Source organism: Sabethes cyaneus, chromosome 2 (assembly GCF_943734655.1).
Source record: "Sabethes cyaneus chromosome 2, idSabCyanKW18_F2, whole genome shotgun sequence".
In the NCBI taxonomy this organism is placed as follows: domain Eukaryota; kingdom Metazoa; phylum Arthropoda; class Insecta; order Diptera; family Culicidae; genus Sabethes; species Sabethes cyaneus.
Genome location: NC_071354.1, coordinates 231866713 through 231878903, shown reverse-complemented (window position 1 = coordinate 231878903; position 12191 = coordinate 231866713). Strand labels below are relative to the sequence as shown.

Genomic DNA, 12191 nt, shown 5'->3' with positions numbered 1-12191 from the left:
TGGGACAGAAATGAGAAGAAAGAACGATCGAGAGAAAGCGGGACAGAACTAAAGAGAAAGTAGGGACAGGTATGGACAAAAAGGAGAAGAAAACTATTCCAATTAAATTCAAATTTTGCCTTCGACTTGCAGGCAGGGTTGCCACATGCACAGATTATTCTGTGTTTATCAGATATTTGAAAGAAATCGCCTGTACAGAATCTGTATGCATAGAATACAGATTTTTGCCAAATTACACAGATTCAACAGATTTTTGAGCTTTTACATGAGAGTAAAAGAGACGGAAATAGTCAGCAAAATGACTCTCTATCTCTTTCACTCTCAGTGTTTTGCATTGGATAGATTGTTGCACAGATATTTTTCCTCGCCTGTCAGGTTTTTCCAACAAAAAACACAGAATTATATGTGGCATCCCTGCTTGCAGGCTTTATCAATGTCTGACACAAATTGGCAGAAATGGGGATAAAAATAATGAAAAGTAGGACAGAAATGAAGAGCAAATGGGACAAAAATATCGAGAAAGTGGGACAGAAATGAACAGAAGGTGGAACAGAAATACCGATAAAATGAAACAGAAATACAGATATAGTGTGACAGGTAAGAGGAGAATGGGAAAGAAATGGAGAGAAAGTGAGACAAATGGAGAGAAAAATGTCCCGCTTTCTCTGCATTTCTATACCACTTTTCTCCATTTCTATTTAACTGTTTTTGTTTTTTGTCCCATTTACTCTTCATTTCTGTCCCACCTTCTCACTAATTTGATCCCAATTTCTCTCCGTATGTGGCCCACTTTTTGTCCATACTTGTCCCACTCTCTCCTTTTCCCATTGCCTTCACATTTCTATCTCACGTTTTGTCCCACCTTCTCTCCAGTTTTGTCTCACCTTCTCTCCATTTCTGTCCCACTGTCTCTTCCTTTTGTCACACAATCTGTGTTTTTCTGTCACATTCTCTCCATGTCTGTCACACTATTTCTGCATCCCTGTCCTATTTTCTCGGGCTTTCTTTTACGCTTTCTCTTCATTTTTGTCCCGCTTCCTCTGCATTTCTGTTTCATTTTCTCGCCATTTCTGTTCCAGTTTTATCCATTTTCTCTCAACTTTTTCCTATTTTCTTCATATTGCTGCCCCACACTCTCGACTCTCGACTCTGCGACTTCTGTTCCAGTTTCTCGCTATTTCTGTTTCATTTTCTCTTCGTGTTTATCTCATTTTCTTTGCATTTCTGTACCACTTTCTCTCCATTTTTGTCCTACTTTCTGTCCATTTCTGACCCATCTCTGTCCCATTTTCTCTCCATTTTTATCCAGTTTTCTCTCCATTTGTCGCACTTTCTCTCCATTTCTTTCCCATTCTCGTCTTACCTGGCACACTATATCTGTTTTTTGTTCATTTTCTCGGTATTTCTGTTTCACCTTCTCTTCATTTCCGTCCCATTTTCTCGATATTTTTGTCCCATTTGTGTCTCACTATCCTCCATTTCTCTCCCGTTCGCCCCATATCTATCACACTATTTCTGCATCTCTGTCCCATTTTGTCGGGCTTTCTGTTCCGCTTTCTCTTCATTTTTGTCCCGCTTTCTCTGTATTGCTGTTTCATTTTCTCGCCATTTCTGTTCCATTCTTTTCCATTTTTATTTTCTTCACATTCCTGTTCCACTTTTTCTCCATTTATTATCCTAATTTTATCCCAATGTCTGTCCATTTGTGTCCCACATATGCCCATATCTGTTCCCATTTTCTCTCCTTTTTTATATCACTTTCTCTCCATCTTTGTCCCACTTTCTCGATATTTTTGTCCCATTTGCTCTTCATTTATGTCCCACTTCTCTCTATTTTGATCCCCATTCCTGCCCTTTTGTGTCTCATTCTGGACTGAGAGTTTGGAGCGAATTAGTTGAATACGAAACCTAAAATTAAATAAAAAGAAAACTTTTCCAATTGAATTCTACTATTTATATTTATTCGCAACAGATACGTATTTCGCCTACGACTTGCAAACTTCATCAGTGTCAGTTTTCGTAGATATAGTGTGACAGGTAAGAGGAGAATGGGAAAGAAATGGAGAGAAAGTGAGACAAATGGAGAGAAAACTGGATAAAAATGGACAGAATATGGGACAGAAATAGAGAGAAAGTAGGATAAAAATGGAGAGAAAGTCGTACAGAAATACAGAGAAAATGAGATAAACACGAAGAGAAAATGAAACAAAAATGGAGAGAAACTGGGACAGAAGTCCCAGAGTCGAGAGTCGACAGTGTGGGGCAGGAATGTGAAGAAAATGGGACAAAGTTGAAAGAAAATACAACAGAAATGACGAGAAAATAAAACAGAAATACAGAGGAAGCAGGACAAAAATGAAGAGAAAGCGGAACAGAAAGCCCGAGAAAATGGGACAGAGATGCAGAAATAGTGAGACAGATATGGGGAGAACAGGAGAGAAATGGAGGATAGTGAGACACAAATGGGACAGAAATATCGGGAAAGTGGGATGACAAGAAAGTGGAACAGAAATACCGAAAAAAGAAAAATGAATAAAAAAAATGGAACAGAAATACAGATATAGTGTGACAGAGGAGAATGAAATGGAGAGAAAATGAGACAAATGGAGAGTAAACTGGATAAAAATGGATAGAATATGGGACAGAAATAGAGAGAAAGTAGAACAAAAATGGTGAGAAAGTGGTACAGAAATGCAAAGAAAATGAGATAAACACGAAGAGAAAATGAAACAGAAATAAGCATAAGCATAAGCATAGGATACCGTCCGTGTGCTGCTACTCCGTTATTGACCAGCACCGATGAAAATTGCAAAATGATGGCTGGAAAAAGTATGCTTGGGACAACACACTGTTCCTCATTGTGCAATCTTATCAGGTCCCTGCATGCTGATCTATACCGACGCCGGCCACGTCCGAAGGCGGGTCCTGGTGGGATGGGAAGGAATGTTAGTCCAATACTTGTTGCTACTAAAGACCAGGGAATCCTCTGCATCTTCACAAGTGTTTCGGGAAAGGAATTGTTGTTTTAGTAGAAGGGGGAGCTAGATAAAGATCCAATTTAATTGAAACGTAATAATGCAACAAACGAGGCACAAAAACAAACGATGCTAAATTGCCATACGAAACGATGCTCGTTATGTAAACACCATTTATTTGAAACTAACCTGGATATTCAATAGTTTTTTTGTAGTCAGTAATTACGAAAATTAAGATCACAAATACACCTTTTTGTAAATTTAAATGTAAATTTAATATAATGTAATGGTACTACATAAACAACCATGATTTGTTAATTTATATCGAAAAATACTATGCACATGCAAGATTCACGGTGGCTTGAAATCCACCTGAAAATAAAAATTAGGCAATAAAACGAGCCAATATAGTCCCTAGGTTGATAAGCATTTCCTCTTATCAACGCTAATATACGGAGATATAGCGCCCTACACGCTTACGAAGAGAAAATGAAACAGAAATGGAGAGAAACTGGGACAGAAGTCGAGTGTGTTGGGCAGGAATGTGAAGAGAATGGAAAAAATGGAACAGAAATGGCGAGAAAATGAAACAGAAATACAGAGGAAGCGGGACAAAAATGAAGAAAAGCGGAACAGAAAGCCCGAGAAAATGGGACAAAAATACAGAAATAGTGAGACAGATATGGGGAGAACGGGAGAGAAATGGAGGATAGTGGTACACAAATGGAGAGAATGGCATAAAACTAAAGAGAAAGTGGGACAAAACTGTAGAGAAAATGGTACCGAAATGGAGTAGAAATGAAACAGATATATAGCGAAAGTGCGATCAGAAATGACAAAAATGGAATGAGGGGGGGATAAAAATAGAGAGAAAGTGGGATGTGAAACGTGAAGAAAATGAAAAAAAGGTAAGAGTAAATGGGAGAAAGTGGGACAGGTATAGACAAAAAATGGGACATAAATGGAGACAAATTGGAATCAAAATAGAAAGTGGGACAGAAATGAAGAAAATGAAGACAAGCATGGCCTGAAATGGAACACAAATGAACAGTGGGATACAAATAGAGAAAAAGTAGGACATATTCGGAGAGAAGATGGGACAGAAATGAAGTGATAGTGGGACAGAAATGCAGAAAAAGTGAGACACATATGGAGAGACTGTGGCAGATATACAAAGATTGTGGGACAAAAATGAAGAGAAAGTGGGGCAAAAATGAATAGAAAGTGGGATAGTACTGGAGAAAAAGTGGGACATAAAGTAAGATAGAAATGTGAAGACAATGGCAAAAAGGAAAGAGTGGGACAGGTATGGACAAAAAGTAGGCCATCCCATTTCCTTTCGTGTTCCAATTTTGCCCCATATCCCATTTGATCTTTACTCCGTTTTCTTCATTTCCTCTATGGGTCTCTCTCTCTCTCTCTCTCTCTCTCTCTCTCTCTCTCTCTCTCTCTCTCTCTCTCTTGATTCTTCTTTTTCCTTCGGTTTCTCTAGTTTTTTGTACCGTTTTACCTTTCTTGCCTGGTTTATCGTCACGCTTCTTTTCTTTTTCTGTCCCGTCTTCTTTTTATTTGTTACGCTTTTCCTTTTTTCTGTCAACCTTTCTTCTTTTCCTTTTTCTTTTTCAGTAGCCTTTTTCTCACTTACCTTAGATTTACCTGATCTTAATTCCTCTTATCTTCCTGGGTTCTGCGCCGTCTTTTTTCCCGTTACCGTTCTTCCTTTTTTAGTCTCGTTTTCCGATTTCTGTCCCGTTAACTCCGCTTCTAGTTTTTGGTGTTTCGTTCTTCGTCTTATGTCCCGTTTTTCCTCCTTTTAGTCTTCATCTGTTTTTCATGTCACTCCGTTTACCATTCGTTTTCATTTTTCCCTTCATTTTCCTCTTTTGCTATTCTCGTTTCTCAATTTTCCAGTACCCAATTTTCTTTTTCTAACTTCTGTTCTCCCTCTTTTTCAGTTCAGTTTTCTCTTTTTGTGTTTCGTTTTCACTTTTTCTCCCGTTCCACTTTTTTTTCTTTTTCCATCCTGGTTTCCCTCCCATTGTGTCACGATTTTTCTTTTTTTCAAAGCAGTTTTTCGTCTGTTTTTCCTCAATGGGACATGAAATCGGATTTGAAATTGTACTTGAAGTTGGACTTAAAATCAAAGTTGAAATTAGAGTTTCCAATGGTCATGATATTAGACTTGAAATTAAACTAAAAGTAGCAACTGAAATTGGGCTTGAAATTGGATATAAATTGGATTCAAATTGCACTGGAAATTGTATTTCAAATTGATCTCAAAACTAGTCTTGAACTTCAATGTGTAATTCGATTCAGTCCGCTGTGGTTCTAAGGTTCACCAATATCTGCGACCTGGGGGAAAGCTTTGGTATTGGTTCGAGTCCGATTATAATTGGCTTCTATTACAGCTTGGTTCGATACGCGGATCCCCCAGCGTGGGTAAAGAGGAACGGTACAGGTACTTAATATGCGTTGCTTCAATGACCCTCCCTTAGCTAATTTTCTGTTTCGTTGCCCTTCACGTCTTGTCCCACTCTGTTTGGACACTATAAACATTTTTGTTTCATTACTTTCTTTAATCATCCCCTTCGTCGATTGTAAAAACTACCGTTATAAGAAAGATTACTTGAAAACAGTGTTGAAATTGGGCATGAAATTAGAATAAAATTTGGGCTTGAAATTAAACTTAAATTAAGGACAAGGTCGTCAGAGTCCATTTATGGCAGTCAGTATGGCACCGAATATCACCCTTCCCTTCCCTTCTTCAGTATATCAACATGCTCCCTTAGACTCGGGAAACCATCACAAAAAAATAAAATTAGTTCAACTAATCTGCTAGCCGTAATAAGATCTTGCAACTCGAAGCACTAAACATTGCATTTTATAAGTTCTATTACTTTTTGGGGCATAAATTACACTAAATACTGAGATTTCTGCCCAATTAAAATTCATCACTGTATTTTCACTTTTTCGCCGTCGATTTTTCATTAATTTTTTTCAGCCGTTCCAATCGTCACATCACTCGCGAAACTTAACTTGAGACACAGAAAACTTTAATTTACCACCCGCACAGTTATTTGGTAAGATATTATAATGATTTTGCTCAAACTGTTCACTTGAATTGATATGGAAAACTTTACTTCGTTTCGATTGCAATTCCGAATCCGTGACCGTCGTTGTTGATACGTTACCAAGGAAACGGGAGTGATGCCATATTTACGTTGAGTATGAAATTGGCCAATAATTTTAATTAAATTAAATTAAATTAAATTAACGGTCGTAAAGTGTCGAAAATATTTTTATAAAATTCTCAGATAATAGAATTCACCGTAAACAACATTTTATGTGATAGCATTACTGTCGGATCTAGTTCAACAGCAAAAATGGATACGCGATTCTACGTTTCATAATTGTTCATAACAGATTATTACCTACTACTAGCAACTCAGCATAAACTTAGCATAAACAAAACGATGGTGAAAACAAGTACTGAAATCAGTAAAAAAGCAGCTGGCCTTTGACGACCTTCACCTTAAACTTAAATTTTACTTAAAACTTAAATTACCACAGTGTGCTTCAGGCCCGGGTTGCTATCATCATATTTCCGACAAAATAACTGAGAGCTACAGTACCTTCTGACAGTATCAAATGAAATTTATGCTAAATAAAAAGACTTGCGATGTGTTTGGTATGAAAGGAATAATTAATAAATTTCCTCAAAGTCCAAATTAGTAAGTTTGTATTCCAAATATCAGAAGTTCCATTCGAAACTATGTATATTGCAAATAAACTTATAAACTGGAAACATAGTATTGGATCGTTTATTCAAATATAGAAACCACATTGTAAATCGTTACCACCAATCAACTTAAACGATTCGTTTAAATTGAAAAACCAAATACAAAACGAAAGCTACGGCCACCAATATTTCACACGCCATGCGGCTTCCTCGTGTTGCAATTTCACTGAAACCGTTCGACTTGTTACCTTTTTCCCACAGAGTCCACCGACGATAGTACCGCCACCGGCAGCAGTTCCCAGCAGCAACAGCAGAAAAAGCGCAAGAACGCCCGGGGTCAAAACATCCAGGAGGAAACCGCTGTTAGCAGTACGTTTGCCGCCCAGCTGGATCTGTCCTGCATGGCGCAGGGTCTGATTCATGCACCGGAGATAGACAATGGCTACGTTGTCAAGTACAACAGGTGATCGATCGTAGTTTTGTGTATTTGCTTGCTTTTATTTACTCCCTCTCTCTCGTTTGTTTGTTCGTTTGCTTTGGTACCTCTCTGGTTCGACGACAGGCGAAAGAAGGATGACCACATTTTCCTGGTGGCTTTCTACGAATGCGATGACCATTATGAACTGCAACCGGCAGAAACGGACCGATTGTTCTGCAGCGGCAAACAGTGGATCGGAACGAAACCCAGCTGCATTTCGAATCGACCCGAAGGGGAGGAGGACGACGAGGAAGACGAAGGTAAGTTAGTTTTTTTTAGTGCAAAGCTTGTGGGAAAATTTTGATCAGGAAAAGCTTAAAATGGATTTCCGAATCCATCAATGCATTTGTATGTTGGTACCTACTGACCGCAAAACCACTTGTGTAGAGTGGAAGAAAAATGCTTACCTTAGAGTGAGTGCAGCCAAGCACACCTATTGCCTTTCGGATGAAAAATATGCAACTGGCTGCAGCCGCAAAAGGGAAGAAGAGAACGAGGGCACACGAACCGTTCGGTCTTCCTTGCCGATGTTTGCACAAGAGCTTATATGTTATCCAATTTCATCCTGGGAGCCACTTTTTACATTTGATTGATGGAAGTTTTCCTGGGTGGCTTACCACTTCCGCTGGGAGAATGGGAAAGCTGCTCGGAGTGTACGTTGTGGATTACGGGAAAATTAATCGAGTTGGTCGAATTTACATACTCGTTTAGTGGTTCCCAGGCCAGGTCCGTTCTGCCAGGCAACCAAGCCGGTGCCAAATGGTATGAGAAGTACACCAGCCAATTTGGACCCGGTTCGGGTTCGAGTGGCGAAAGAAAATGCACCAAAGCAAACAAAAACGCTGACTTTGTGTCGGAACACGTGTTGCACATTTCTTTTCTCCGAACCGTACCAGAACCAGCCAACCAACCACCCACCCACCCACTGGAATTGACGTTGCTGGCTGGCAGATAAGGGCTACTGGTGTCAGGCCAAGTCTTGCCACTTTCTCAAATGAAGTCATAGGGAATGGATTTACTACATACTACGAGCGAGCAGCAGGAGAAGAAGAATGATTGCATTTTCAAGGAGTGCTTCATGCGTTCTTTTGCCAGTGAGGAGGGCACTTGTTAACAGAGTAAACCTGCAAGCAAAGATTAAATGGGAGAAAAAAGCTTGCGTCATTTTACGTAAGGAGACGGCGTTAGCGTCTCTAGATTTAGGTAAAAGGGAGACGGCACAAAACTTTGCAACACGTAGTACCTAGACTCGTTTTGCTAATTATATTGATGTAACGTAGCTTCAATTGATTTACAGTCAGTACACAATCAAGGGTCACACAATTGTAGATCATTCTAGCATTAATAACAGTAACGATTTATGTTTGTTATTATGTTTATCGACTGATAAAATTATTACTGATAATCAGTACCATTAATCTGAAAAAAATTAGCCCCTTTCAGAAGTTGGTCTAGACCAATTTAGGAAAAACTAAGTAAGCAGAGTTGCTTATTTAGATGAATTCTTTACACGCACCAAGTTTCATTAAATTCTGAAAGGGGCATGCCAACCTCTGGTCGAGTTGGCGTGAAATCCGTCATTTGCATCCCATCGCCAAAAAAACATTACAAAAATGCACCGTACTGCTTCCAACAAGATTCTGCACCATCTCACTAGACGAAAGCTACGCAGGCTTGGTGTGAGGACAATTTTCCGTATTTTATTTCTTCAAAAGAGTGGCCTGCCTCTTCGCCTGCTTTAAATCCTCTCGACTTCTAGGCATGGAGTTACTTACAGGGCAAATTAGGGAGCACCAAAAGATTGACACCTAAACCTGACATGTGTAGGGACGAGGCGCGAGGTGATCGACAGGTGGAAGCAGTATTTCAATGAGCACCTCAACGGCGATATAGCAGAAGTAGACGCAACGGAATTTAACCTAGGAGTGCCTACAAATGACAACAGCGTGCCGGCTCCCGATTTCGAAAAGATCCGGCGAGAAATTCATCAGCTGAAGAATAATAGAGCCGCCGGAAAGAACCGATTACCGGCACAGCTCTACAAAAATGGCCCAAAACCGCTTGCAACGGCACTTCATTGGATAATTTCTAAGATTTGGGAGGAGGAGAAACTACCGGAGGAGTGGATGGAAGGTGTAGCTTGTCCCATCTACAAAAAGGGCGACCTATTAGATTGATCAACGCCGCCTACAAGGTACTTTCCCAGATTTTTTTCCGTCGTCTATTCCCAATAGTAAGCGAATTCGTAGGGCAGTATCATGCGGGCTTTATGGAGGCCCGTGCTGCTACGGATCAAATTTTTATTCTCCGACAAATCCTCCAGAAATGTTGAGAATACAACGTACCCACTCATCATATTTTCGTGGATTGTAGAGCATCATACGATACAGTTGAACGTGAACAGCTATGGCAGACAAGTTACATGTATGGTTTTCCGGTCAAACTGACGCGGCTGATCAAAGCTATTCTGGAGCAAGTGATGTGCTACGTGCGTGTTTCGGGGACACTCTCGAGTCCTTTCGAATCGCGCAGAGGGTTGCGGCAAGGGGATGGACTGTTCTGTATCTTATTCAACATCGCTATTGAAGGTGTGTTTCGGCGAGTGGGCATCTTCTGCAAGAGTAGTCAACTCCTAGCCTGCGCAGACGACCTCGAAATCATTACTAGAAACCTTGGGACGGCGAAGGCAATCTACGCCTGGAGGATAGCGTTAAAATCAATGCGTCGGGAGCATACGTCGCCGCACAAAGCTGATCGCTAAACAATCCGGTATCGACATTCAATCCTTTACTTACTTACTTTACCAGCCAGAATGTTTTTCCATTGTACTCGGTCCTGGGCTACTCGGCGCCAGTTCGTTGCTCGTTTCGACACACGCAAGTTGTCTTCAACCTGGTCGAGCCATCTAGCATGTTGGGCCCCTCTGTTCCTGGTGCCAGTGGGGTTCTTCAAGAGACCGGATTTCACTGCATAGTTGTCCAGCATTCTTGAGACGTGGCCAGTCGACCGTAGTTTCCCAGCTTTCACCAGGTGTATGATGGGAATCTCTCCAAGTAGTGCCTGTAACTCGTGGTTCATACACCTACGCCACTCTCCGCTTTCCGTTTGTACTCCGTCAAAACGATTCTTCATGAATACATGCTACACGCGTTGTACGTAATGTTTATCAAAGTAGTAACATTGTATACGTTCAATCGTCAACTGATTTCGGAGTTATTTCTATGAATTGATTGAATCTATTTTGTTAAAACGAATCGAAGTCACACTAAACCAAACAGTAAATAAATTTCCATGATCTGTTTCTCCGTTGCACAGTGCTTTTCCTCTGGTAATCGCTGGTGACAACACGCGCGAGTTTTCAAAACGGTGAAAATGTTGCGCAAAACTTTTTTGCGCCTTACAAATGAAGAACACTGATAATAAAGCATTTACAAGCTGCAGACGTTTTAGAAATGCCAGAAAATGCCGCCCGTAACCAGAAAACTTATACCCGCCAGTTGTTGGTCGTCCGCAGCGGCGAAAAATTCTACTTTTCCCTCGTTGCCTGTGTTATGGTAGGCAAGAAAACATAATAAACTCTTCAATCGTTTTATGGCCCTTAAAAGGACCGATTGTTTGATTATCATAACTCCAGCTTGCAATAAACTTGCACTAACGCTCTTAGCGTAATTTTCTTTTCGGTAAATTGGAGTACCGAGATAACCGAGATTGGAGAGTGGAGATAACTGCACACCAGGCATGGCTTGTTGCAACGAGCTAACCGGAAAGCCTTGCCGAAATGGTCAGACGTGTGGATAGAATATTACAAGAATATTATTGGTGATACCTGGAAAAATCTTCGTATTTCTAAACCTGTTCTCCCGAGAATAAAGGGCCTTCCAAAAATCCACAAACCTGGTAATGAAATGAGGGAAATTATTTCTGCAGTAGGATCCCCAACTGAAAAAGTAGCAAAGTGGCTAGTCAAAGAGTTTCAAACTATGCCAAAGAAGTTTCCCAGTCGATCGGCTAAGAGCACAAGCGATTTCATCGAAAATTTAAAGTCCTCAGGTCACATTAGAGCTGAGGAAATCATGATATCATTTGACGTAAAGGCTTTGTTCCCTAGTGTTCCGGTGAACGAAGCCCTAAAATTTTTAGAAAATTGGTTACTTTTACAACGGAGTGGGAATGAGTGGAAAACGAAGGTGAAGGGCTACTTAAGATTAACCCAACTTTGTATGGAAGAAAATTATTTTGAATTTAGTGACAATTTTTATAAGCAGATGAAGGGCGCCCCAATGGGGAACCCTCTGTCACCTTTCTTATGTGAACTATTTATGGCAAACATAGAAAACAAACTAAATGAAATGAATGTTTTAGCGATCTGGTAAAAGGTGGAGATATGTGGATGACATATTTTGTATTTTAAAACAAGAGGACTCTGATACTCTCTTATACATACTCAATAACGTCCACAGAGATATTAATTTTACATTTGAGAAGGAACAGGACAATAAACTTCCATTCTTAGAGGTTGTTGTCATAAGGAATTCCACAAAATTTGATTTCAAGATTTATAGGAAACCCACTAATACAAAACGGGTGATACCTATCACATCCAACCACTCCTTTCAAAATAAAATGGCCACTTTTCACCACATGATTCACTGTGTGGAAACTCTTCCTTTGAGTAAAGAAGGAAAAGACAAGGAATTAAGTTATATTTTTGAGATTGCCAGGCTGAATGGCTTTAAGAAGGAAACCATCCAAGCCATTTGGAATAAAAAAAGGAAATTATTACTTCGTAATTCTTTTACGACACTAACCCCTATATCAGAAGATCTGAAAATGGTGGCTGTCGAGTATGATAGTGGTGTAACACATCAGCTTCACACTAAATTTAAAAAATATGGAATGGATATCGTCTACACTAGTAGAAATAACCAGCTCCAAACACGATTAGGATCCACAAAAGATCCGATCGATATACTAAACAAAGCAGGAGTCTACAAAATTG

General features: G+C 39.9%; 1 protein-coding gene across 1 annotated transcript in view; it reads left to right on the top strand.

Annotated features, from left to right (window-relative positions):
• Positions 1-12191, top strand: part of LOC128736776 (uncharacterized) — a 181573-nt gene that overhangs the window by 47936 nt on the left and 121446 nt on the right. Inside the window, exons 7-8 of the mRNA XM_053831264.1 lie at positions 6976-7177; positions 7277-7452. Of these exons, the coding sequence (XP_053687239.1) occupies positions 6976-7177; positions 7277-7452 (378 nt within the window). The remainder of the gene's footprint in view (positions 1-6975; positions 7178-7276; positions 7453-12191) is intronic.